The sequence below is a fragment of the Rattus norvegicus genome, chromosome 4 (genome assembly GCF_036323735.1).
Source record: "Rattus norvegicus strain BN/NHsdMcwi chromosome 4, GRCr8, whole genome shotgun sequence".
In the NCBI taxonomy this organism is placed as follows: domain Eukaryota; kingdom Metazoa; phylum Chordata; class Mammalia; order Rodentia; family Muridae; genus Rattus; species Rattus norvegicus.
Window position 1 is genome coordinate 105,967,451 of NC_086022.1, and position 25,888 is coordinate 105,993,338.

A 25,888-nucleotide genomic window follows, 5' to 3' on the forward strand; every position below is an offset into this window, starting at 1 on the left:
GTCCCTAGGGTCAGAAGCTGGGCTGGATTTTATACCCACCTCCACCCCTATCAATTCAGTCAGCTGCTCTTGTCCAGTGGTCATTGATTGCACAGTCATATTTCTTGGCCCTGTTTTCACTAAGTTCTGATGGTAAGAGGGAAAAGGCCATTCACTGGTTTTCCCGTATCATTCCTGTCCTCCATTTAGATCCCCAAAAGGTTTCTCCTCTTGAAGCCCCAGTTCACAGATTGTTCTAATTTGTTTCAGCATGGGATTTTGTGAAGCTAGCCTTGGTTTCACCAGAGTGGCTATCTCCCACTCCTACCCTTGGGATACTGATTTGCTGTCTCATGGGGACCCCACTGCTTATGGGGAGAGTCAGGAACACTTGTCCTATGTGAGCAGAAGTAATTCCCTTTCCATCAAGAAAAGAATATTCAGGGAACACACTCATTCCATCAGTTGAGGAGAGACTAATAACTTGTTCCCACATAGTCCTGTTTTCTCTTCTTAGATTCCACTTGAGTCCCTCACCTTCCCCTCTACTAATGAACACCTGGCTGCTTTAATCTTTACCGACCCTACACACACAAGCACCTACATGGATTTAGAATGGATATCCTTTAGGAACCTATACCTTATTTTAAGTGTTGTTGAATCAGGAAACATCTTGGACTCCGTGACTTATGGCCAGTTTTGGTATGTCCCCAAAATACAATTGAAAGCAACCCTTTTTCCAGAGTGTGCTAAAAGGGGCGGGCCGGAGGGTACTGAGTGGGGTGGGCAGAATCCAGCCTGCTTTAGGTTTCTTGGTGCTTGGCTTCTCACCCACCTGCCTCATGCCTGTGGCAGGCTTGGGGCGCCACATTGAGGGAGTTAAAGGAGCTTCCCCAAAGTCAAACAGTCCGCTGAGGCAGTGGAGGAAGGCTTCTTCCAGCCACGTGCACGATGACAGCCACAAGCGACATTCACAGGCGGAGCTGCAGGGATAGCCGACCCGCACTCCCACAGCAGGAATGACAACTGCCCTCTAGATCTTGGTGTCAGAGGTGTCCGGGTCATAGCCCCGGGCGCCCAGGTCCCCTGGCCCTGGGGCACCGCCCACGTTTCCCCCGTGACATTGCCGCGGGGGGCTCGGGAGTTGTAGTCTCGGGCGGGGCTCCGGCACCGGGGCCCGGGCTGTGCGGACTCCACGTCCCGGCGGGCGGCGCGGCGGGCCTGGGGCCGCCAGGGGCGGGGCCGCTCGGCCCTTTAAACCTTTCAGGGCTGCTCCGAGGGCCGCAGCTGGAGACGCGGCCACGAGGGGGCCGAGCAGGGAGCAGCGGCTGCGGCGGCGGGGAGCTCCGGGGAGGTGCGTACTGGACTCCTTTTCTCCCGCGGCCTCCAAGGGATCGATTTGGGGAGCCGGGCTCTGGAGGGAGGGGGTGTTGTCGCTGGCTGCAGACGCCTACCCAAGCTGGGGTCCCTGTGCCCACGCGAACGGGACCCGGTTAAGCTTCCCTCGAGAACCCGCCCCTTTGCCGGGGCGCGGTGGTCAGGTGGTTTGCCCGCACAGCAACGACTCGCAGCCGCTCTCTCGGCCCGGCGCACCCTCCCAGGCTTTCCTTGGCATGATCCCCTTAATTGTCCTAGCTCCAGCCTTCACCAAGCCGGCGTCCCTCAGGCCGGGGAGCGTGGCTCTCTTTCCAGATGTTACAGCCTTGCCCGAGTCTCTCAGCGCGCCCGTGGCATTTGGGTAGACCGCGGAGGCCCCAGATGGATAGCCAGAGGGTGCCACGTTCCTGCCGGGGCTCATCCCAAAGTCTGGACAATCAAACACCCAAGGAGAGCTCTGGATGAAGTGTTGCCCACCCTTCCCCTCCCCCTCCTGCCCCCCCCCCCGCCCTGGCCAGTCACCAGACCCTGGACCTTGATCTCTCTCCCCAACCAGGCCAGGGCAGCTGATGATTGTGGCCGAAATATCTCAAGGTAGCTGGGCCTGCCCCCTCTTCCCCACCTACCTGTTGTCCTTACCCCCAAACTACCACCACCCTGGCTCCACTCCCTCATGACCGCCTGGATCCTCCTTCCTGTCAGCCTGTCAGCCTTCTCCATCACGGGCATATGGACTGTGTGAGTAAAAAGGGTGTGGGTTGAGGGGGGCCTAATAGGAGTTTGATGGCACACACAAAGTCCCTTGTCCTGTTTGTAGGCTCCAGAATGGTACCCAGGGTCACTCTTTCTGTCTCCAAAGCTTGGCCCGATTCCTGGGCACACAGTCTCTTGGGACAAGCTGGCACCACTGCGGTCCAGCAGGATAGCTCTGACATACACTTGTAGACAGGGCAACTTCCAGAGGATCTCTAGTTGGAGGCAACTGTGCAGGGTCCGCTACAGCATCAAAAACTACCTCCCTCCTCACCCCAACAAATGAATTCCCAGCAAGGCTGAATGAGGTCAAAGGTCAAGAGCCAGGAGGTGGTAGCTGGGTCTGAAGAAACATGAGGACAAGGTGACAGTTCTACTCCCACAGGTATGCCATGGCTGTGATGAACCGCCACGTGTGCCCAGTGGAGAACTGGTATGGAGCTCTCTGCAGATGGCCTCACTCTAAAGCTGCCTTCATCTCTGTCCCTCCTTGAGCTCACAAGCTACATGGAGACCATAGGCTGTTCTCTGACACGGGTCTCCAGGCATGACATCCTGTTCATCCACCCACTTCCCATCACCCCCTTCATCTTTGCTTCTGCTTCAGGAAGGTCCTGGGGAGGTCTGAAAGATTTCTCTTTGAAGCCAAAGTTCTAAGACGCTCCTTCCCCCAATCTGCCCCCATGTCCTACTGCCAGGTCCTACAATGATTCCTGCTCTCCTGACCCTGCTGAACAAGGGGGCCCTAAGACCTGCTGCACCCTGGATGATGTTCCTCTCATCAGGTAGGTCCCTCCAAACTTCCGGAAATCACCTCGAGCAAAGAGCTGTCCCTGGATCTTAAGAAGAAACATTATACTGAGCCAGTTAACTACCAAAGCTGGGCTTTGTGGCAAAGAGCTATAATCCTAGCACTTGGAAAGCAGAAGTAGGATTGCCTGTGCTGTATGAAACCCTGTCTCAGAGAAGAAAGGAGGAGCCTAGACGTGGGGCATGTAGTTCAGCTGGCAGAATGCATGCCTAGTGTACACAAAGCCCAGCACCACACAAAACTAGACACATGTGGGAGCACATGCCTGCAATCCCAGCCAGTCAGTCAGACATTCCACATCACCCCTAGGTTTTGGCCAGCCTGAGCAACTTAAGACTGTTTCAAAGAAGAGGTACACTGCTTGCAGCTGAGTTTTAGATGCCACTGAAGCCTCAACCCATCCTGTAGCTTCGGTGCTGTCCTTCTCACCACTTTTAGCTATGGAAACAGGCTTGGGGACACTTGTTCAGGTCACACAGCCAATGAAAGTATGTGGATTGAAGCTCAGCACAAGTTCAAGGAAGTCAGACCAGCTGCAGCCTCAGCAAAGGAGTCTTAGATCTGCCAGCCACTCTAGGGCACGTCTTTTATCTCTCATACATATGAACTCTTTAAATCAGAGGCTTGCCTGCTGTGGACTAAGCACAGACAAAGCCCATGAGGGGGGAGGAGCTGGAGGGGTGTAGAGGGACACTGGTACTCCTGCCTCATTCTTCATACCCCTCCCTCAGCAAGTGTGGCACATACCCCCCAGAGAGCTGCCTCTTCAGCCTCATTGGCAACATGGGTGCTTTCATGGGTGAGTGATACCATCAGACCCCTACCCCTTATCTCCAGAAGAGCCCAAAACCTTTACTCTGCAGTCTGCCCCATCACCAAGGGCTAAGGTAAGAGGACCAACCTCTCTCCTGTTCATTGAAGGTGGTAGGTAGTTTGTGGGTAAGGACAACAGATAGGTGGGAAGAGGGGGCAGGCCAAGCTACCTTGATATCTAAGCCCCAGTCAGCTAGATGCTAACTAGTTTTCGAACAGCTGTCCTGGGTAAAAGCCTAGGGAGAACTGGCCCCATCATTACTGTCTTCTTCTAGTGGCCCTCATCTGCCTCCTTCGGTACGGGCAGCTCCTAGAGCAGAACCGGCACTCCTGGATCAACACCACTGCACTCATCACTGGTTGCACCAATGCTGCAGGCCTTGTGGTGGTCGGCAATTTCCAGGTGCTCCCTCCCCACCTCTCCTTAATATGGTCTGGATGCCTGTAGGGGCAACATCTGGAAGTTGAGCAAGGAAGAGGGGAGAGGTGATGGGTGGGGCAGGAGAGGTAGGGCTGCTTCATGGCTTAGCCTCTGTCTGGGCCAGGTGGACCACGCCAAGTCTCTACACTACATCGGAGCTGGTGTGGCCTTCCCTGCTGGGCTGCTCTTTGTGTGCCTGCACTGTGTTCTCTTCTACCATGGGGCCACCACCCCCCTGGACATGGCTATGGCCTACCTTCGAAGTGTGCTGGCTGTCATCGCCTTCGTCACCCTGGTCCTTAGTATCCTTTTGGGACAGGGTAGCCAGGAACTCAACCCTTTTACCCCAGTGAGCACTGCCCTAGTCTTCCGTAGCCTGATCCTTTATCTCATGTACTTATTCGGGATGGCCAGACAGGTGTTGCTAGGGGCACACATCCTCTTGTCACTTTCCTTAGCCCTGCTCCAGGTGGAGTCTTCTTCCTCCACGAGAGTTCTGAGCTACAGCATGGAGCTGCCCTGTGTGAATGGGTGTTTGTCCTTGATATCCTCATTTTCTACGGCACCTTCAGCTATGAGTTTGGGGCAGTCTCCTCAGACACACTGGTAGCTGCACTACAGCCTGCCCCTGGCAGGGCCTGTAAGTCCTCTGGGAGCAGCAGCACCTCTACCCACCTCAACTGTGCTCCTGAGAGCATTGCCATGATCTGAGGTCTGGAGGGTGGCTGGCCCAGCCTCCGAAACACCTGCACCCTCTACCTTCTTTGCATTTATTTTGTACCAAAAACAAGTTTTAGTATTGTTGGGATCTAGGCTTCCTCGCTCCCGGAGAAGTGGCCATCCAACATCCACGTGTGCCATAGAGGTGCAGGGCCTCGACAGCTGCTTCAGCTACATGTCCTGCTCCCCATACCAGAGTAGTATTTTGTGTTAAAGGTCACCTGTCCTCACTTGCCCAGCCAGCCCTACAGGTGCCTTCTACTCCCAGTGCCAGAGCCAGACCACTGGGGCTTCCTGCTGCAGGAATTGGGGGCTCGGGCAGCAGGGGCTCACAAGTCTGGATGATGGGAGGAGCATGCCTTAGCCTAAGGAAAGGCCCACCCAGCTGCACTTGGGTTCTTCACTCTGCCCCTCACTTCCTTTAGGGCAAATAACACAGCAGAACCACACAAGTATTTTAGTACTTTTTTATATCTATTAAAAGAATTCTAATTTGCATGTTTGCAGTCTGTTCTGGAGAATCAGGGAGGGTCCCATCCAGTAGGGAGGGGTGGAAAGAAGTCCTTTCCTCCAGAAAAGATTCTTGAGAGTTGCCAGGAACTCAAAGTGACAGATGCCATTCAAATACATCATAAGGGTCTGAGCACAGTGCTGGTACATACCAGCAATCCCAGTACTGGGAAGGTAGAGGCAGAAGAATCTAAGTTCAAGGCCAGCCTGGTCTATACAGTGGGCTCCAAGCCAGCCAAGGTCACATAGTGAAACCCACTTTCAAAACCTCCACAAGGCCTTGTCCCCCTTTCAGAGTCTAAACAGCTAAAGAACTTCTTTCCCCTACTCAGTCTGGTTTGAACTTTGATTCCTTGATAAGGGGCCTACAGGGGCAGGATACAGAGAGCAACTTTGACAATGTTACAAGTTTTCTCTGTGGAAATGAAGAACACTCCCAGGATTCCAATGTTAACTAAAGTTCCAAGGTTAACTAGAGATTTCCGGAAGGGGGTGGTGCAAGTTAATTTATCAGTTTTAAATAGCTACAAAGTGCCAGGATCTGACACAGTTTGACTTCTAAAAGAACACTCAGACCCAAGCCCTTGTTGCTCCCAGGGCTCCACCACCCAGAGTCTAGAGACTGGCAGAGAGGGAAATGCAGCCCGGCACCTTCTGCCTTTTGACACCTTTGACATCTTTCTGGCTAGCAGCAGGTTGGAGGATTCGGACGAAGCCCCTTCAGCTGGTGAGCAGTGCAGCTGCAGGGTGGTTAAAGAAACCTTTAATGAAGATTCAAAGTGCAAAGGGAAGATATCACAGAGGCTGAGCTCTCAGCCCTAGCTGCTGCCTCACGTGTACATGGCTCCATGGAGGTTCTCCAGGCGGTGCTGCTGCTGCTGCCTCCGAGCCTGAAAGAAAGACAACAGGCTAGGCTGGGCCAGGCCTGAGTACTCATGGATAGGACCACAGAGCACCCTGTTCAGGCTTCTAGCATCAACAATGCTAAGACCTTTGCCCCCTATCGGACTGACTTGGAAGGGAGCCTGCTGAGGAGTGGGGAGTGTGCAGCAGGGATGGAGTGACCAGGCTACACCCCTTCCATGAAACCACCAGCCTCTACCTTGTCTTTCTTGTGCTCTTCATAACTGTCGTCATCGGTGGGCAGCTCATGGCGGCACAGAGGGCAGGAATTTGTCTAGGAAAATCAAGAGCAGAATTCCAGCCCTTTCCTGCTCCTGACTCCCACCCCTGCCCTCACCCTTGATTTCATCCCAGTCCATAACCAAAAAAAGCATCGTAGGAACTGGTGTTGGGGCAGGGAAGGGGTGGGCAAAGTACCTTACTTAACCAGGGCAGAATGCAGTTGGAATGGAAGAGATGATGGCAGGGCATCTCAATGACAGTCTCCTCCTCCTCAAATTCCAAAAGACACACGGGACACTTGAGCTCTTGAAGAGGAAGTGCTGATCAGGAGAGCTGTTAAGGCCCAACCCAACCTCCCACTCAGACACAGGCTTGGCCTAGAAAACTAACAGGCCAGACTGTTGGTGGCTTGGGGGGAGACGGCAGGTCTGGCTTATCTGCCCTAAATGGGAAAAAAGAACTTGTGTCCTCACCAGCCTTGGAGCTACGGATGACTGTTCTGGGGAGGCTCTCCACCACAGCCTTGGCAGCTGGTGGGGGAAGGTGGTGTTCCCAATCTACCAATCCCAGGTCCTCAAAGTCCATCCTATTAAAGAGTGATCTGAGGAAGAGGGTATAAGATCAGAACTAAGGAAACCACCTATTTTGGGCCCCCATAATCCACCGGACACTAACTGACAAAAATACCTGTCCTGGCTAATAGTAACAATAACAAATGATAGTGCACGATAGCTCCTCAGCAGGGTGGGAGTGAGAAGTGGTGGCCCGTGCATTTAGTCACAACACTTGAGAGGCTATGAGTTCGAGGCCAGTTAGAGATACATAGTGAGATTGTCTCAAAACACACAGGCACAGCTATCAGACAACCCCAGCTCGCTTTTCGTTCCCTTTTTCTTTCCACCTCCCAAGTAGTTGGATTAAAGGCATGCACCATTCCTCCAAGCAACTTTCCCATTTTACTAGAAGTAGCCCGTCTCAAATAAGTCGTTCAGGAATGATCCGGTAAAGCCAAAGTTGATTCCAGGACAGCAGTGGGTTTCTGTGCTTGCTTATTACTAGCAAAACACTACCCAATTTACACACTTGAGCGCAGCCCGTGTCCGCCCCCATGACAATCTTCTCCGGTACCTCCCTCTGCTACTCCCACCTTTCCACCTCAGTCTTTCCCACGATCCCCTGGCGGACCCTACTCATTAATGGGCCAAATTAACGACTCTGACTCGACTAATCGCGTCGCCCAGACTAACATTCCACATTATTCATTCCACCTCCCAGGTTACCCGCTCTCTCCGCCAAGCCCCAGCCCAGAAACCTGCTGCCAGGGGCCCAACTCCAAGCCCCGCGCACTCTTCTCGCGAGTTCTAGCAACATATTGTTGCGGGCCTCACGCTCAGGGTTCAACGGCTCGCAGTCGTGCTCATCAAAATAAGACGCCATGGCTACTGGGCTGCCGGGCTTGTCTGACACAGCTTTAGGTTGCCGCTGGAGAGCCGAATCCCGCGATGGCCAATAAGCGAGCGAGTTTCGGAAGGACAGCCAATCAGAGAATTCCTGAGGTGGGCATAGTGACTCGCACACAGAGGCGGAAGTACTGATTCAGCCGCCTCTCGTTGGTCGGATGAGTCAGGTGACCAAAGGCTAAAGCAAATGTAGTTGGAGAAAGAGGAAATTCCGGGGTCTTTCCGGAGCCAAGCTCCGAGGGTTCTCGCAAAGCTCCAGAAGTGCCAGTCCAAACCGAAAGCGCCTCTACCGTGTCTTGATGGCTGAGTCTACCCTCATGTTCCATCTACTCCCTAAGAGGAAAATTTCCACGCGTTGATTATGTTTTAGGCATAAAAATAAAGGGGTTTCCGGAAGGACTGGAGAGATGGCTCAGCGGACCCACTGATTGGCGCACAACACTATTTCCGGAGGGTCTGATGCTTTTTGCGCGCACCAGACTAACAAGTGAAGTACAGACAGACATGCAGCAAAACACCCACTCACATTATAAAGTAGTCGATGTTGCTGTAAGTCTAGCAGAGCCATGTGTTTTTTCTGTGAGTGGGAGGCCAGCCAAGACTACAAAGTGAGACTCTCAGTCAATAAAAATAAAAAATAAATATAAACAAGGAAAGAAGGAAAATAAACAAAACCATGCATAATTAAGAGTTCAAGTTGGACAGTTTACTCTAACTGTAGCTCTAGGTAATGCCTCTTTGTCCCTCTTCCCTAGTACCTACATTCAACTAACAAAACACACATTATAAAATAAATCCTTTTGTTAAGGGTGGAATGACCGCCAGAGGATTGCAAATTCAAGACCAGCATGGGGTGCATAGTAAGATCCTGTCTTTAAAAGAGTAAAAGGAGAGACACAGAAAAAGAAAATTCCATATCTGATTGTTATAATTGTCTGATACGTAGTGAGGGGCTTAACTGTGGAGCCTTAGAGTTCATGCTAAGCATCTGTTCTACCACTGAGCTGAACCCACACTACTTCTATCCCCTTAAATACTTGAGACCTAAGTCTCAGAAGTAGCTTGCCCAAAGTGAGTGTTGCTGACAAAGTGCTATCCTCCATTTTTCCCCAGAAGAGGAAGATGATAATAAACTCAGAGACAGTAACAAAGTCTTAGCACCCATAGTCTCAGAATTAAGAGACCACTTGGGCTTTTAGGGAGACACTGCCTCTAACAAAAAAAAAAAGTAATAAACCCTGTATGTTTGTTATCTTTTTGTCATCTGGGAAGAAGGACCTTTAACTGAGACAATGCCTTCATTCCATTGGCCTAGTCATTTTCTTGATTAATGACTGATATGGAAGGGCCCAGCTCACTGTGGGCAGGGACACCCCAGGGGAGGTCCTGGGGTATAGAAGAAAGCAGGTTGAGAGAGCCAGTGAGAAGTGTTCTTCCATGGCCTCTGCTGCAGCTCCTGCCTTGTGTTCCTGCCATGACTTTCTGCCCTGACTTACCTTCATGATGGAGTACAATTATAAGATGAAATAAACCGGGTTGGGGATTTAGCTCAGTGGTAGAGTGCTTGCCTAGCAAGCGCAAGGCCCTGGGTTCGGTCCCCAGCTCCGAAAAAAAAAAAAAAAAAAAAAAAAAAAAAAAAAAAAAAGATGAAATAAACCCTTTCCTCCACACGTTGCTTTTGGTCATGGTGTTTTATCACACCAAACAGAAAGGAAAACTAGACAGACGTTAGTACCAGGACTGGAGTATTGTTGCAACAGACATGAACATATCATTCTTAGGAAGTTGGGGAGGATGTTGGAAATGAGCTGGGGAAGTTGTTCAAGGGCTTAGATCTTGCTGTCTTCAGGCACACCAGGAGAGGGTGTCTGATCCCATTACAGATGGGTGTGAGCCACCATGTGGTTGCTGGGAATTGAACTCAAGACCTCTGGAAGAGCAGTCAGTGCTCTTAACTGCCAAACCATCTCTTCAGCCCAAGTGCTTGGATCTTAATGAACTGTTGTGGGAACTTGTGGCTCTGGGCAGCTGAGGCTAAAGAATCAACCATGGTTGTGAAAAGGCCAGCACCATTAAAAAGTGAACCCTTAGCTCTCCTAGAACAACCCATGCTGGTTAGCTAGAGCTGAGAAATCAGCAGTGATTAAGAAGAGACAGGCATTAGTGAAGTGAAATTGGGAGTATTTCCTTGGAGTTAGCACATAAAAGCTATGTCCCCATGAGCGTGCAACTCATGGTGGCAGCCAAACTTGGGAATGTGGAAAGATCACCCAAATGGAGCTGGTTCTGAAGACTGAAGGAGTCTTGGAGAGTGGCTGAGGCTTAGATCCATGTGACAAGATCAGAGTCCCTGAAGGGAGGCCGAGAGGTCATTGGTTAAGATCATAGGTGGAGATCCCGTAGTATTGGAGATGCCAGGGCTTGGATGACTGCCCAGGGCGGCAGCAGCTGTGTACTGAAGTCAGCCTGAGCCTGAGAGATGAGCTATGTGGACTGTGGATTGCAGAACCCAAGTTTCACAGGCCCTTTGGAACCCAGGTGATTGTGGGTGGGTCCCAGACATCAAGCACTGGACTTTAGACGGTGTCAAATGTGGGTTCTGATTTAATCGTCATTATGTTTTCCTGGCTCTTCCCTCTAAGTATGAACTTATAAAGCCATGAGAAAGAAAGTATGTAACTTATTTTGATTTGGCAGTGAAAGACTTTGGATATTTTAAAGAGACTCAACATTTTATAATATTTTTAAAATATTAAAAGTTTTCTAAAGACCGTGAGACATTTAATCCTTATAAGGGGTTAAGCTCTGAACAATTCTCAGTCTCCTTTCTTGCTTTTCATGGTAACCCTCCCTCACCTAGCAAGCCCTACTTATTTTATACACTTGACATTGAATTTCCCTTGCCCTTCACACTTGTTTGAGCTGCAATGAAGTCACCCAAATAAGCCTAGTATAGGGGCACACACCTTTAATTCCAGCACTCAGGAAGGCAGAGACAGGCATGTCTCTGTGAGTTCAAGGCCAGCCTCGTCTATAGTGTGAGTTCCAGGACAGCCAGAGCTTCAGAGTGAGACAGTGTCTCACAAAAAGGGGACAGAGGGGCTGGAGAGATGGCTCAGTGGTTAAAAGCACCAACTGCTCTTCCAAAGACCCTTAGTTCAATTCCCAGCAACCACATGGTGGCTCACAACAATCTGTAATGAGGTCTGATGTCCTCTTCTGGTGTGTCTGAAGACAGTTACAGTGTACTCATATACATAAAATAAATTTTAAAAAGAAAGAAAGGAAGGAAGAAAGAGAGAAAGAGAGAAAGAAAGAGAGAAAGAAAGAAAGAGAGAAAGGAAGAAAGAAAGAAAGAAAAGTAACTCAAATACGTCTTGCAGGCCTTCTGTCTTTCTTAGCCCAATAAACAATTGTTTTATTTTTTAAGCAGTGCTTTTTTTTTAAATGTGTGTGTGTGTGTGTGTGTGTGTGTGTGTGTGTGTGCGTGCATGCATGCCAAAACACTCATCAACACTCATGTGAAGGTCAGAGGACAAGTTTGGAAATCAGTTCCCTCCTTCCACCATGTGGGTCCCAGGAATCAAACTCAGCTCATCAGGTGTGGTGTCCTAGGTAGGTTTCTCTTGGTGTGATAAACACTGTGCCCAAGGCAACTTGAGGGAGGAAAGGGCTCATTTCATCTTATGACTTCCAGGTCACAGTTCATCACTGAGGGAAGTCAGGGCAGGAACCTGTAGGAGGGAACAGAGGGCATAGAAAGCTTGCTTCTTTCCATGGATTACTCAGCTTGGTTTTTATATAACCTGGGATCACCTGTCCAGGGTGGCAACATCTATGGTAGGCCGGGCTCTTCCACATCAGTCATCAATCAAGACAACGCTACACTGATAGCCTACGGGATGATTTGATCAAGACATCTTCTCAATCCAAGTTCCCTCTTCCCAGATGACTCTAGCTTCTGTCAAATTGGCAACACACACATACAGAGCCCCAACCAGTAATCGTTAGCAACAAGCACCTTTACCTGCCAAACCATCGTGCCAGCCCATGAGTGATCCTTCCTATGACCTTGAAGGCATTGGCCTTGTCCTGTGTAACTTGGAACACTGGAATCCTTTAATTCTTTCCTTTATGACTCTGTTTATAGCACCATGGAAGCACTGAAGGCTTTTGGGTGTAATGTGGGGATATGTAACGTTCAACTAAGAATAAGACAAAGAAAAAAAAAAGAATAAGACAAAGATTAAGAAATTAGGAAGAAAGAAATGCCAGGCAAAAAGCCCTTCCCTTGTCATGTTTGTCTCATGTATATATGTGTACTCATGTACTCATATCCATGTATGTGTGTGCATCTATGTTTGGAGGCCAGAGATCCACCTCAGTTGTTGTTCACTCAGGAATTGTCTGTTTTCTCTTCTGTTCTCCACCCCACCCCTCGTTTTCTTTTCTTTTCTTTTTTTCTTTTCTTAAGACAGCTTCTCACTATGTAGCTGAGGCTAGCCTCAAACTCAGAGAAATCCACTTGCCTCTGCCTCCTAAGTTCTGGGATTCGTGGCATGCATCAGCATACCAGCCCACCTGTGACACCACAGGCTTTACTTCCAGCTCACTTTTTTGTTTGTTTGTTTTGTTTTGGAGACATCTCTTCTTGGACTAGAGCTCGCCTATGCTGGTGGCTAGTGACCCCAGGAAATCTGCCTCTCTCTGCCTTCCCAATTCTGGAAGTACCACACCAGAAGAAGAAGACCACCACATTGGGGGGTTTTGCTTGTTGATGTGTTTTTGAGAAAGGGTCACTACGTAGACCAGGCTAGCCTCAATCTAACAGAGATCTGCTTGTCTCCACTTTGCCAGTGCTTGAATCAAAAGTTATTGCTATCACATTGGTCCACACACCTGACTTTTAAAGATGGGATTAATGCCAGTCCTTGTGCTTACAAGGCAAACACTTCATGGGATTATCTCTCTGACATGTTTCTTGCTTTTTTTTTTTTTTTTTCTTTTTTTCGGAGTTGAGGACCGAACCCAGGGCCTTGCTCTTGTTAGGCAAGCGCTCTACCACTGAGCTAAATCCCCAACCCCGTTTCTTGCTTTTCTTAAATGTTTTACTTTATAGACCGTGTGTGTGTGTGTGTGTGTGTGTGTGTGTGTGTGTGTGTGTGTGTGTGTGTGTGTGTGTTAAGTGCAGGTGCCCATAGAGGATGATCTCCCTGAAGCTGGACTTACAGGTGGTTATGAAGTGCCTGACCTGAGAGATGGGAATTGAACTTGCAAACTTGGATCCTCCAAAGATCAATATGCCCTTTTTTTTTTAAACTTCATGTTTGTTTGTTTGCTGAACTTACTTTTGCTTTATGCTTGTTGGTGTTTTTTTTACCTGCATGTGTGGCTGTGTGAGGGTGTCAGATCCTTTGGAATTAGAGTTAAAAACAGCTGTGAGCTGCCATATGGGTGCCGGGAACTGAACCTGGGTCCACTAGAACAGCTGGTGCTCTTAATCTCTGGGCCAGTTCTTTAACCATTGTTTCTCTTTTGAGGCAGGGCCTCTCATCTTGCCCAGATGAGAGCTCCAAACTAACTGTAGCCAAGGATGATCTTGAACTTGTAACCCTCCCGTCTCTCTACTTCTTGAGTGCTGAGACTTCAGATGTGTGCACCCCCATCCATCCCAGGACCGTGTTCACTTGGCAGCCATTTCTGTCAACTGAGTTATACTCCAGCAAGTCCTGTCCTTTTGTATTCTGTCTAGAGTCCCATTGGTCCTCTGAGAACACTCAAGATATCAAAAATGATGGATTTCATTTTCATGGGAATGTGTGCAAAGGTCTGGTTTGCTGGCTACTGTGCCCTTGGTCCACGTTCCATAAAGGTCTGTCTGTGTAGGGCAGCATCAAGTCGGGAAAGGAGAGAAAGGGGTAGGAAAAGGAAAGAAAGGGGTAGTCTCCTAAAATATAGTCCTTTGGGTGATGTCATAGGTTCTCTTTTTTTAAGGATTTATTTATTTATTATGAGTACACTGAGGCTGTCTTCAGATACACCAGAAGAGGGCATCAGATCTCATTACAGATGGTTGTGAGTCACCATGTGGTTGCTGGGATTTGAACTCAGGACCTCTGGAAGAGCAGTGAGTGCTCTTTTTTTATTTTCTTTTTTTCGGAGCTGGGGACCGAACCCAGGGTCTTGTGCTTGCTAGGCAAGCACTCTACCACTGAGCTAAATCCCCAACCCCAAGCAGTGAGTGCTCTTAACCACTGAGTCATCTCTCCAGGTCTGTCGTAGGTTTTCTTTTCTTTAAAAAAAAAATTATACCAATTTGGTGTGTGTGGGTGGTGGTGGTCATGTAGTACGCTTGTGTGGTAGGCTGTATGTCTGTGGTATGTTATTGTGTATGTGTATCTGTGTCTGGGTGTGTGTGTGTGTGTATGCCTAAGTCTGTGTCTGTGGTATGTGTGTATGAGTATGATACATTTCTGTGTCTGTATAGCGCGCGTGTGTGTGTGTGTGTGTGTGTGTGTGTGTGTGTATAAGAGAGAGAGACAGAGAGAGAGGGACAGAGACAGAGACAGAGACAGAGGAGAGCATTTTTAACCAAACAGCAGCTTTTACTGAGCTCCAGTGGTGTGGCCCAATAGGGCCAGTCCATGGCATGATGGGAGACGCAGAGGTGCACATATCCAGCATGCCCTTCAGCAGTCAGTGGGGTGTCCTAGATGGAAGCAAACACCAGGATTCTCTGGAGACCAGAACAGGCCAGTGCAGCCATTCAGCCTTTCCTTCAGGCCAGGCTGGGTCAGGCCCCAGTCCCTAAGGCCGTGCCTGCATCCTAGGCCTATGGTTTACTACTGTCCTCTCCACTCGGAAGAAAGATGACCAGAAGCACAACCAGGATGAGGAGAAGGCCGCCAGCCACGGCTAGCCCCAGGTAGACCCGGCACCGGATATTCTCCCAGCGCTTCTGCTGGGCTAAAGTCTTGGTTGTCTTGCTGAAGGCAGAACTCTGTGGATACCCAGAGATACAGAGGGGGGATGGGGTGCAGGAGTGGGGGGTTAATGGTTCCCACAAGGCCTCAGAGGTAGTTCCCCACCCCCATGCATTCCCATGCTAGCATGAACTATTTCCTGCACCCTCAGTGGCACATCCTGTCTGCTGCCTCTTCACTCACTGCACCCTGCGACCTTTCCAGTCTGGCTCTTGATTCCATCACTGCTATAACACTTGACCCTCCATCCTTCTAGCTCACACCCACCTAGCAGTACCAGGCCATGACCACTAGGGATGCACACATCTCCAAAGACTTCTTATGGTTTGTTTCTGTTGGCAAGACAGGACCTCGTGTATCTCAGGCTTGGACTTACTGAATGCCCCAGAATGAGCTTCTGCAACTCTGGCCTGTCTCCCGAGTGCTGGGATCACAGGGGTACCACCACTCATGATTCATACCATGATGGGGTGTGAGTCCAGAGATGCTAGGTAAGCACTCTACCAGCTGAGCTACAGGCCCAACCCAAAAGTATCTTTGTGAAACCTACTTGCAGGAAACCAGACATCCCACACGGATAAGCAAGCGAGTCTAGGGCCCCGCACTTAGGGACTCACCCCCGCCCCCCTCCCCAAGCAAAGCCTAAGAGCTCCCTCTAAGGGTCAGACTTCTCCTGCCCCTCCCCATTCCCACCGGCCACAGCCACATACCATGTCCAGGAGCTGGTCTGAGCGCTGCTGCAACTCTGACAGCTTCCCATCGCGTTCCAGGACCTTGTCGAAATTGTTGAGCATGATTTCCGTCACTTGGTCTGCCTGCCGCTGGCATCGCTCCAATTCTTTCCCTGCCTGAGTACCAAGCCCAAGGTCAAAGCTGTTCCTCACCCAGCCTTTGTCTGGCACAAAAGACCTAACCCCCCTCCCCTACAATGCCTGGGTATGGTGGATGAGTAATAGCATCCTTTGTGTGTAAAGGCCTGAGATATTCAGGTTAAAGGACTGCCTTCTGGGTAGTTTACCTCAGGGCTCACAGGTTCCTACCCTTACCCATCCATCCACCCTGGATTTCAGCACCTCAGCTTCTTCTCTGTTACCCCCAAACTGGGAGCTTCCCAGATCCCCACCTTCCCGCAAAGCAGACACTTTGCTCACCTGCTCCAAGATGGCATCTACCCAATGTTCACCTTTCCTGTGGCTTCTTACTGACCCCAAGAAGTACCAAAGACCAGGGAGCCAGGCAGGAAAACAATCTGCTCCACAGAACTAGGAAGCTCATCGGAGACCAGATCACATCCGAGTCTGCCTAGAAGCCCTTGCAAACTGAGCGGCTCAATGCCCTCCCTCTTTGGACCTCTGACCAGTCAGGCCAGTTCTGCCTCTGAGCTAACCTGCTCTCCACCTCAGTGACCACCTTCTAGTTCCTCTCCTCCTGACAACCTCAGATCCTCTAGCCTGTGGCCTCCAGCCTTCTAGTCAGTCAGCTTCACTGGATTCCAGAGTCTTCAATAGGATCCAACTGACAGTCTGGCTTCTGGACCTGAGCAGTACAGCTTCACCTAACCAAGAAACCCAGTTTGTTTCAAAGGGTTGGGAGGAGATGGGAACAAGTTTCAACCTGGGGGAGGTGAAAGGGAAAGAAAGGGAGGGGGGCAGAGGGAAAGAGGGTGGGGCACCCCTCCTCCCCTGCTATGTGCTAAGACCATGAGCAGGTCTATTCAGGAAGATGAATACCAGAGGATTAGCAAACCACAACTCCCTTCCCTCAGCCTCATCCTTTCTAGCCCATCCCTATGCTGTCTCCTTTGCACAGACAGTCAACCACTACCCTGCCTGCCTTTCCTGCCGGCCCATATCTCCAATTGTTTGCAGCAGACAGTCTGGCACTTGACAGAATTCCACTTAAAACCGGAGAATTTCTGTTGGAAGGGACCTGGTAGTCACAGAGGATTGCTTCCTATTCAGGCAAGAATCCTCACCCAGCATCTCTGCAGCTGCCTTGTGCACAGCCTCAGAGCATTCCCGGTGCATGAGTCCTGTCTGGATAAAAAGGTCCCAGGGGGAGGGCAGAGGGCAGTGCCATCCTCCAGCACCCAGAAGCCTGGGAGGCCAACACAATGCTGATCCCTACAAGGACTAATAAAGGGGCCAGTTGCCTCATTGCCTATCCAAAAGGAACTCTGTGTCTCAAGAGAGGTTCTCCTGGTTTGCTTATCTAGCCCAGCAAGGGTTTCAAGGGACAGGCATCTGAAACCCAAACAGGTCAATATTTACCCAAGAGCTAGAAAAACAGCCTGTTTTAAGTGTGGGGCAAGCAAACCAAGGAGACAGAGGGTGTTCAGATGCTGGGACACAGGGCAGCAGAGAAGAGAACTCATGCTTCCTCCCATTCCTGAGTCACTGTGGTGACTGTATTGTTGGACAAGGCGCCATTGTTTGAACTTCCCCACTCTAAAGTACAGACTTGGGAATGGACAAAGACTTAGTCACAGGAACCACCACTAGAGGTTGGTGGTATTCCGAGGGTAACTCTGCTCCTTATTATTGTAGGGGGACACAACTGTGGAGGCCAGAGGACAACTTTGTAGAGTCAGCTCTTGCCTTCCACTTTTACAATGGATTCTGAGGATTGAACTCAGGTCAGCAGGCTTGTGTGTAGAGCGCTTTACCATTGAGCCATCTCGCTGGCCTCTGTCTGACTGTGTGTGTGTGTGTGTGTGTGTGTGTGTGTGTGTACAGTGTATGAGTGTGAAGTGCACGTAAACATGTGCCTGCTAGGACACCTGTCTGCAATGCACCCAGAGGCCAAGGGATGATGCCAGGTGCCCTGCTCTAGCACCATCTACCTTAATCCCCTTGAGAGCTGGTCTCTCACTGAACCTGGAAGAGTCTGGCAGCTAGAAAGCCCCACCAACATTCCTGTCTCTTTTCCTGTTCCCCAGGCACTAAGGTTATAGGTGTGTACAGCTATGCCCAGCTTTTAAGATGGATTCTGGACATGTGACCTCATGTTCTCCTGTGTCAGTGACAAGTGCAGAAAACTACTAAGCCATCACCCCAGCAACTTCCTCCTTAACCTCCTCTCTCTCTCTCTCTCTCTCTCTCTCTCTCTCTCTCTCTCTCTGACAAGATCTTGTATAGCCCAGGTTAACCTCCAAAATGACCTTGAACTTCTGATCTTATTACCCAGGACTAGTATTACAGCTACCACACCCCGTTTATGTGGTGCTAGTGATCAAAGCCCAGGGTTCCATTCATGCCTAGGTAAGCATTCTACCTTCTGAACTACATCTCTAGCTCTGGCTTTCTGTTCTGGATGCTACAGCTCCTGTTATCTGATACCAGTATAAGAGTCACATCCAATGGAGAGTGGCTGTGCCTCTAGCAGCAGTCTTTAGCCTTTTCCCTCTGCAGAGAAGCCAGGCCTATTGCCTATTGGGAGCTAAGATGGGCTCCCGGGAACACAGCTACCAGATCCCAGCCCACATTGGCCCTCCTCAACCAGAGGGAAAAGAACCCTGACTATGTATACAGTTTTTTGCTGGCAGTGTAAAAAATAAATTGCTAGGGTAAGTTTTAGGGAAGAGCTGAGCAAACAGAGGGCAAGGGCCGTGCTGCTCTCAGCCAGGGCCTGGCATCTGGCAGACACATGACATTTTCTGAATGAGTCGTCCCTGTTTTCAGGGAGCTGAGGAAAAGAAGCACGTGATACCATCAGAGGAGAATTACAGAGACATAAAGTACCCTAGCCACCCACGAAGTGAACAGATTATAAGGGTCAGAGAATTGAAATCAAAAGGGCAGGAGTTGGGATGGAGCTGAGCCATTCTGCAGAGCCAGGGACACAGCCCACTAGGGAAGGGACAGGGCAGAAGGTGGAGAGGTTGGGTGGGACTAGGGAAAGCAGTGGAAGTCAAGGGTAGAAACTAATTCAGAGGAAGTGATAAAAGCCAACCAAGCCAGGTGAGGCGGCATGCAGCTCTGAGTTCCAGGCCAGCCTGGGTCTCAAAATGCACTAGGTGTGGCAGACACCTGTAATCCCAACATTCCACAGGCAGAGGCCAGAGGGTCAGAGAAAATCAAGTCCATCTTCGGTCTGACCTACAGGAGACCATCTCAAGGTCAGTGGGTCATGAGAGTGCTTGCTGAATATTCATAAGCTCCTGAGTTCAGATCCCAAGAGCCCGTGTAAAAGCCAGTCGTGGCTGCACACCCCAAAACCCCAGCTCCGGGAGAGCAGAGACAGGATCATTGGATCTTACTGGCTGCCATTCTGGCTCTGGGTTTGGTGAGAAACCTAGTCTCAAGGGAATTTGGCAGAGTGATAGAGCAAGGTCACAAACACACACACACACACACACACACACACACAAAAGATACACATGAGTGAACAGAAGTGAGAAGTTCAACCGGAGGCCAGCCAATGGGGAGAAGCCATGCATTGGCAAGGGTATGAGGCGATGCCACAGGGTCAGGAAAGCACCCAGGGTAAAGAGGAAGGGGTGTGGGGGAGAGCAGTATTTCTGAGACCTGCCAGAATCCAGCAGGACTTGGGGGTTTGAGCCAAAGGGAGGTAGAGGGGAGTAGTTTCCAGATATCGGGTGGTAATTACACAGGGAATGTTCTTGTCAGACTGGTACTATCTGTACAGACTATCCCCCTGCAACACATGTGCACCCCACACACAGCCCACGCTAAGGGAATAAACCCAGGCCCACAAAACACGACGTGCAGGGCAGTTGTTCTGACACCGAGCGGCACACCCGACCCTCTAGAGCCCCTTTCTGGATTTTCTGGGCTCGTCTGAAAACACACTCTCAATCCTCTGTGTGGCGCTAGACATGCTCAGTGACAGAGCACTTGCCTAGTGTGTGTGGTTATAGGTTCCACTGCTAACATCACACACACACACACACACACACACACACACACACACACACACACAAAAGGAAAGAAAAGAAAAGAAAAAAGAAAGAAGATACCCTGGGGTTGGGGGTTTAGCTCAGTGGTAGAGCGCTTGCCTAGGAAGCGCAAGGCCCTGGGTTCGGTCCCCAGCTCCGAAAAAAAGAACCAAATAAATAAATAAATAAATAAATAAAATAAAATAACCAAAAAAAAAAAAAAAAAAAAAAAGAAGATACCCTTCTTGTTGCTGAGGCAGGAGGAACGATTTAGACCTTCAATTCCAGCAACATATTGCAACTCAGAAGTCCCAATTCCAGGGAATTCAATATAGAGACCAGCTAGGCTGCTTGAACTCACAGATATCTCCTTGCCTCTGCCGGAGACCATGTCATTAAAATCAAGAAGTAGGGTGTGGTCGTGCTTGCACAGAACCCTGGTACATGGGGAGGGCAGAGCACATGACACGATAGAGGAAGATTCCCAGAGCCCACACGCTCACGCCCATGTGAAAACCGAGTGTGCTGGAGAGGACTTGTAACTTTGATGCTCGAAGCGTTGCTTGGGCCGTGGGAGACAGGAGGACCCCCGAACCTGCAGAAGGATGAGTTCTGGCTTCAGCTAGCAAGACCCTATCCCCCCAAAACAAGGTGTGCTGCCTCAGATTCCGCCTCCGCCACTTTCCAGCAAGTAACGGACACTGAGAATGGGACCTCTCTGACCAGTCACTTCCTCTTTGGTAAAGTTGTGGTGATAACCGTGCTTACCTCATAAACCTCATCATCCTAGCTCAGATTATGTGACACGATATAAACAAAAGCCTTAACAACGCCTCACCTGACTGAATGCTGAATAAATGACATCAGTTAGTACTAATGTAGACCGAATTTTCATCTCCTTTTCTTTATATTAAAGACCTATTTATTTGTTTGTTTATTTAGTTTGCTTTCGAGACAGGGCTTCTTTGTGTAGCCCTGCTTGTCCTGGACATCTCTCTGTAAACCAGGCTGGCCTCAGAGATCTGCCTGCCTCTGCCTCCCCAGCGCTGGAATTAAAGGCGTGCGCCATCACCTCCCAGCTGACTCTTTTTTAAATATGTGAAATTTTTTAGATGTATTTTCTTTACCTGAATGAGTGTTTTCCCTATGCGAGTGTATGTGCACAATGTGTGTGCCTGGAATTACGGATTATTGTGGGCCACCATGTGGGTTCTGGGAATCAAATCCAGGTCTTCTGGGGGAACAGTCATCTCTTCAGTCCTAAGATTTATCTTTAAATAAAAAAAAAAAAAAAGTATAGGGGCTGGAGAGATGGCTCAGTGGTTAGGCGCACTGGCTGCTCTTCCAGAGGACCTTGGTTTCTTTCCCAGCATCCACATGATGGCTCTTCACCATCTGTAACTGCAGTTCCAGGAGAGCTGACAACCTATGCTGGCTCTTCAGGCACCTACCATGGGAATCGCCCAAAATGACTACAGAAGCCTGGATGCAGGGCCTCTGTAGGAACAGCAACTACTTCTAACTAAGCCATCTCTGTAGCCCATGGGTTTTTTCCTTTTTTCTTTTTGAGACAGATCTAAGGTAGTCCTATTCAAGGCTGGCCTTGAACTCACTACATAGCTTAATATAAACTTGAACCCCCCCAAAAAAATAAATAAAAAAAAACCTTGAACCCCCAAACTTCCTGCTCTACCTCCCAAGTGCTGGGAGGACAGATGTACACCATCATATACACTTGGTTCCTCCAACTTCTCTTTTTTTTTTTCTCAAGATTTATTTTTATTTTATGGGAATGGGCATGGCTGTTTTGTCTGTGTGTGTATCTGTGCACCAGCTGCATACAGGATCTGAGGAAGCCAGAAAAAAGGTGTCCAACCCTCTGGAACTGGAGTTTCAGACAGCTGTTTGCTGCCATGTGTGTTCTGGGAATCAAACCTGGGGTCCCTATAAGAGTAGCCAATTTTTTTTAAGATTTATTTTATTATGAGTAATTTGCTTTATGTGAATATGTTTTCCCTGTGCATGTGTATGTGTACAATGTGTGTGCCTGGTGCCCAAGAAAGTCAGGAGAGGCAGTCAGACTTCCTTCCCCCAAATTTACATGTTGAAAAAAAGTCATCTGGGCAGTGATGGTGAAAACCTTTAATCCCAGAGGAGGAGATCTCTGAAGCCAGCCTGGTCTACAGCTAGTAAATTTGCTTGCATGTTGGTATGTGCACCATATGTATGCCTGAGGAAGTCAGAGCACCCAGGGTCCCTTGGAACTGGGGATTGGAGTTAGGGGTGGTTGTGAGCCACCATGTGGGTGCTGGGATTCTGACTCAGGTTCTCTGTAGTAGCATCAAATGCTCTTAACCAGTGAGCCACTGCTTCAGCCAACCCCACCACCCCCTGCTTATGAAGAAGTGTTGGGGACCTTATAAGGATATCGCAGGTGCGGATGTAAGTTCCTCAAGAGAGTCATCTTTTTCTTTCTTATGAGATCCACAACCAGCCAAAGCCTCACTGTTGCACACTTATGCTTTACTTGTTTCTTATTTTCGAGAGGAGCTGTCTGTAGATCTTTGAGAACCAGCCTCTAGCCCAGTGGGTCTCAACCTCCCTATTGCCAAGACCCTTTAATACAGTTCCCCACATTGTGGTGACCCCGAAGCATAAAATTGTTCTTGTTGCTACTTCATAACTCTAATGTTGCTACTGTCATGAATCACAATGTGAATACTTTTGGAGATAGAGGTTTGCCAAAGGGGTGGAGGACCACAGGTTGAGAACCAGTGCTGTAGCCCAGTCTCTGCTGTCTTCATCAGGTGCTACAGGCTCTTGAGATCTTTGTTTATTTGTGTGGTACTGGGATTCGAACCTAGGAATTCCCATACTGCAGCCCTTTCAGAAATTTTAATTCTTTAAAAAGAATCATGAAACAGACTCTCAATAAATTGTACAGTCTGGCCTGGGTCTTGGGGGTCCTCCTGCCTTTGCCCCCAAGGGTTGGGATTATGGGCCTTAAGTGTTGGACAACAGTAACAGCTACCTTTCAGTGGGCACAGGACCTGAGCCAGCACTGAGCTGGCAGTGCATGTGGGTGTCTGGCTAAACCTTCATAATAACCCACTGAAGAAAGTATTATCATTGTCCTTGCATAACAGCCCAGGGGCGTTAAGTTGCCCAGGGTAAGTAGGCAACCTGAGGGTAGAATGGACAGAGATACCAAGGGTCACATGTCTAACCCCTGTGCTAAACCAGACGCACAGAAAGCGTGAGGTCTGATGCCCCTGATGATTGGCTAAGGAGTACTAGCCCCTTGATGCTGCCAACTAAGCTTGTGTTCAAAGGAGAGAGGCCTGGGACTAAATGCACAAGTTCTGCCAGACGAATGACTCCAAGAACCATTTTAGGCTGAGTGTAGTCATGGACCTATTTAATCCCAGTACTCAGTAGGTAGAGTTCGAGGCCAGTCAGGTCTATAGAGTATCTAGCGGGACCTTGTCTAAAAAAATATTATTCTATTTCTGAACATGGTGTCAAATACTAGCACCTGGAAGGCAGAGGCAGGAGCATTGCTGCAACTTCAAGGCAGGTTATACAGCAAGACTACCTCAAAAAAAAAAAAAAGTTAATTCCATTCAGACATGGCGGCTCAGCTACATAGCGAGTTCCACATCAATCTGATCTACATGAGACCATGTCCCCCCAAAAGCAAACAAGCAAGCTAAATACTTTTTAGTTATTTACGGTGGGGCTAGAGAGATGGCTTAGCATTTAAGAGCACTTGCTGCTTTTCTTTTCTTTTTTTTTTTTTTTAAGATTTTATTTTATTGTATGAGTACACTGTAGCTGCCTTCAGACACACCAGAAGAGGGCATCAGATCTCATTACAGATGGTTGTGAGCCACCATGTGGTTGCTGGGATTTGAACTCAGGACCTCAGGAAGAGCAGTCGGTGCTCTTAACCACTGAGCCATCTCTCCAGCCCCACTTGCTGCTTTTCTAGAAGATCTTGGTTCCTAGCACCCACTTGGTAGCTCACAGCCACCCGAAATTCCAGTAGGAGGTGACCCAACACCCTCTTCTGGCCTCCACAGGCACTGCCGGCACAGGACACACACACGGACATGCAGGGAAAACACATTCATACACATGAATAAAATCTTTTAAAGCTTTTGGGGACCAGAGTCTGAATCCCTAGCAGCCACATGAAAGCCAGGCAGTCTGCTTGTAAGCCTGGGGCTCAGGGGCAGAAATGGGGGGGGGCTGATCCCGGGGACAAGTCAGCTAGTTAGACTAGACAAACTGGTGAGCTCCAGGTTGAACCAGAAACCATCTCCAAAAATAAAGTGGAGAACAGCTAAATAAGACACCTGACAGCAACCTCTGACTTCCATACATACCTACACATGTATGTGCCTACACATACCTAAACACATGTGTGCCCATACATACCTAAACACATATGTGCCCATACATGTGAACAAGCATGCCCACAGTATTTGCAAAAAAAGATGATTGCTGATTTCCATCCCCCCGTCACTGCTTTGTCCTACTCCAGGGGCACAAAAAAAAAAAAAAAAAAAAAACCCTGGATATTAATTTTAAAAAGTCCTTTTGACTGAATGAGTCCCAGGGAAGAGAAGGGAAGGGAAGGGAAGGGAAATTGGGGGTGGGGGTGGGTATAGATGGTAGTCAGAGGGGTGGGATGACGGAAGAAAGAGCTGGAGACAGAAAAGGGGACGGGGGTGGGGAGAAAAGATAGATGATAGAGCCGGAGACAGGCTGAAGGAATAAAGCATGCACCCCCCAGGCTCTGAACCCCCTTTGCCTGGAGTGTACCTATAGACATCCCAAGGGTCTCCTGAACAGCCAGATAAACGTAACCTGGCTCAGCCTTCTTTCCAGAACTTCTCCCCTAGAGCTTAAAGCCAGCTGATGGACCATCCCGTACCTCCTCCCATCTTGCCCGGCACTCTCGGAAGTGGGCTCTCAGCTCCAGCCATTCTCAGAGCTTCCCTCAGTTTCCTGGTGTGGCCTCAAAGCTCAGGGCTACCTTCCTGCCACACTTCCCTTTCCTGCCTCCAGTTCCCCAGAGATGAGGCCATCCAGGCATTGCCACCTCTAGCCAGGTCACATCCATTCAGTACTAAACTTGCTCCCAGTCTGGCGTCTTCCCAGGCGCCCTGGAAGGTGGGATCCAGGCACCAGTGGTCCCTGACACTTTTGGAAATGACAAGTCTGCAGCAAGAGTGTAGGTGACTCAACTCATGATTATGTTACTAGGCAGAGGTCAGGAAGAAGTCAGCCTGTGTCCCTCTAATAACTTCATGGAACTTTTATAGTAAACAACTTATTTTTTCTTTCCCCGGGGCAAGTGTTTATCCTTCAGCACCGGGCCTCTACCAGGCATGTGCTCAGGTTTCCAACCCTTGGGCCAGTTCTGGCTCCTCTTAGCCTGGGGAATTGCTGGAGAGGTCATCACATTACCTACCACTTCTCAGCAAAGGGTTCTGAGTGCCTGGCAGCAGCGACCATAAACATCTACTTTAACCTCTCAAGGACCCACCAAGGTAGGTATTGCTGCCCCTACTTCACTGCGCGGAAAAGGAGACTGGTGGAGGTTAAGTGACTTGCCCGGTATTGTCGGAGCTGATAACTGCTTCAGGAGCGTGAGAAGCTGCAGCTCCGCTCACTCCGCCCCGACGGGGCGCACTCTGGAGTCTCCCTCCCAGGCTGCCTGCAAAGTTGGGGACTGATTCTTGTGGTCAGCGTGACCCACGCCCCTGGAGTTCGGCTCTGGCTTTATGCCCCTGCACAATCGCCCTCTGCCCCTTCCCATCTCACCATCGCCTCCGCAGCTGCCGCCGCTGCCTGATCGCGGGCTCCGGCTCCTCTGCCTCGCGCTGCCTCAGTGCCCGCGGCCGCAGAGGAAGCGGCGGGGCGGGGCGGACCGGCGGTCCAAGAGGGAGGGGGGCGCGCCTTCTCAGAGGTGCCGGGCCCGGACAAACCGAAAGTAGTGACAGGGCCGGTGGGGCGCCTCCTACCGGGTCA

The 25,888-nt window shown here is 49.7% G+C and overlaps 3 protein-coding genes across 11 annotated transcripts; 1 reads left to right on the top strand and 2 right to left on the bottom strand.

The window, feature by feature from the left end:
- Positions 1–1,075: 1,075 nt before the first annotated feature.
- On the top strand, positions 1,076–5,372 carry Tmem150a (transmembrane protein 150A). 5 transcript variants are annotated; one of them, XM_063285524.1, is made up of 8 exons: positions 1,076–1,333; positions 1,615–2,094; positions 2,495–2,542; positions 2,808–2,894; positions 3,652–3,719; positions 4,009–4,136; positions 4,279–4,456; positions 4,624–5,372. In XM_063285524.1, the coding sequence occupies exons 2-8, from the start codon at positions 2,030–2,032 to the stop codon at positions 4,863–4,865; spliced, it is 816 nt and encodes a 271-aa protein (XP_063141594.1). In that variant the 5' UTR covers positions 1,076–1,333; positions 1,615–2,029; the 3' UTR covers positions 4,866–5,372. The 5 variants fall into 5 exon arrangements, with proteins under 5 accessions (XP_063141594.1, XP_006236720.1, XP_063141595.1 ...); XM_006236658.5 differs by having other exon boundaries at positions 1,078–1,333; positions 1,913–2,094; NM_139107.1 differs by lacking the exon at positions 1,076–1,333 and having other exon boundaries at positions 1,903–2,094.
- On the bottom strand, positions 5,328–12,174 carry Rnf181 (ring finger protein 181). Of its 5 annotated transcripts, none has more exons than XM_063285779.1 (6): positions 11,997–12,148; positions 7,822–8,570; positions 6,983–7,110; positions 6,705–6,814; positions 6,487–6,561; positions 5,328–6,274 (listed from the first exon to the last, which is right to left on the bottom strand). In XM_063285779.1, exons 2-6 carry the CDS (start codon positions 7,944–7,946, stop codon positions 6,215–6,217), a joined length of 498 nt encoding a protein of 165 aa, XP_063141849.1. In that variant the 5' UTR covers positions 7,947–8,570; positions 11,997–12,148; the 3' UTR covers positions 5,328–6,214. The 5 variants fall into 5 exon arrangements, with proteins under 5 accessions (XP_063141849.1, NP_001007648.1, XP_038963245.1 ...); NM_001007647.1 differs by having other exon boundaries at positions 7,822–8,302; positions 11,997–12,050; XM_039107317.1 differs by lacking the exon at positions 6,983–7,110 and having other exon boundaries at positions 7,790–8,302; positions 11,997–12,174.
- Positions 12,175–14,553: 2,379 nt separating this feature from the next.
- Vamp5 (vesicle-associated membrane protein 5) lies at positions 14,554–25,797 on the bottom strand. The gene is made up of 3 exons (NM_053555.2): positions 25,682–25,797; positions 15,663–15,800; positions 14,554–14,969 (listed from the first exon to the last, which is right to left on the bottom strand). Exons 1-3 carry the CDS (start codon positions 25,682–25,684, stop codon positions 14,802–14,804), a joined length of 309 nt encoding a protein of 102 aa, NP_446007.1. The 5' UTR covers positions 25,685–25,797; the 3' UTR covers positions 14,554–14,801.
- Between the last annotated feature and the right edge of the window lie 91 nt (positions 25,798–25,888).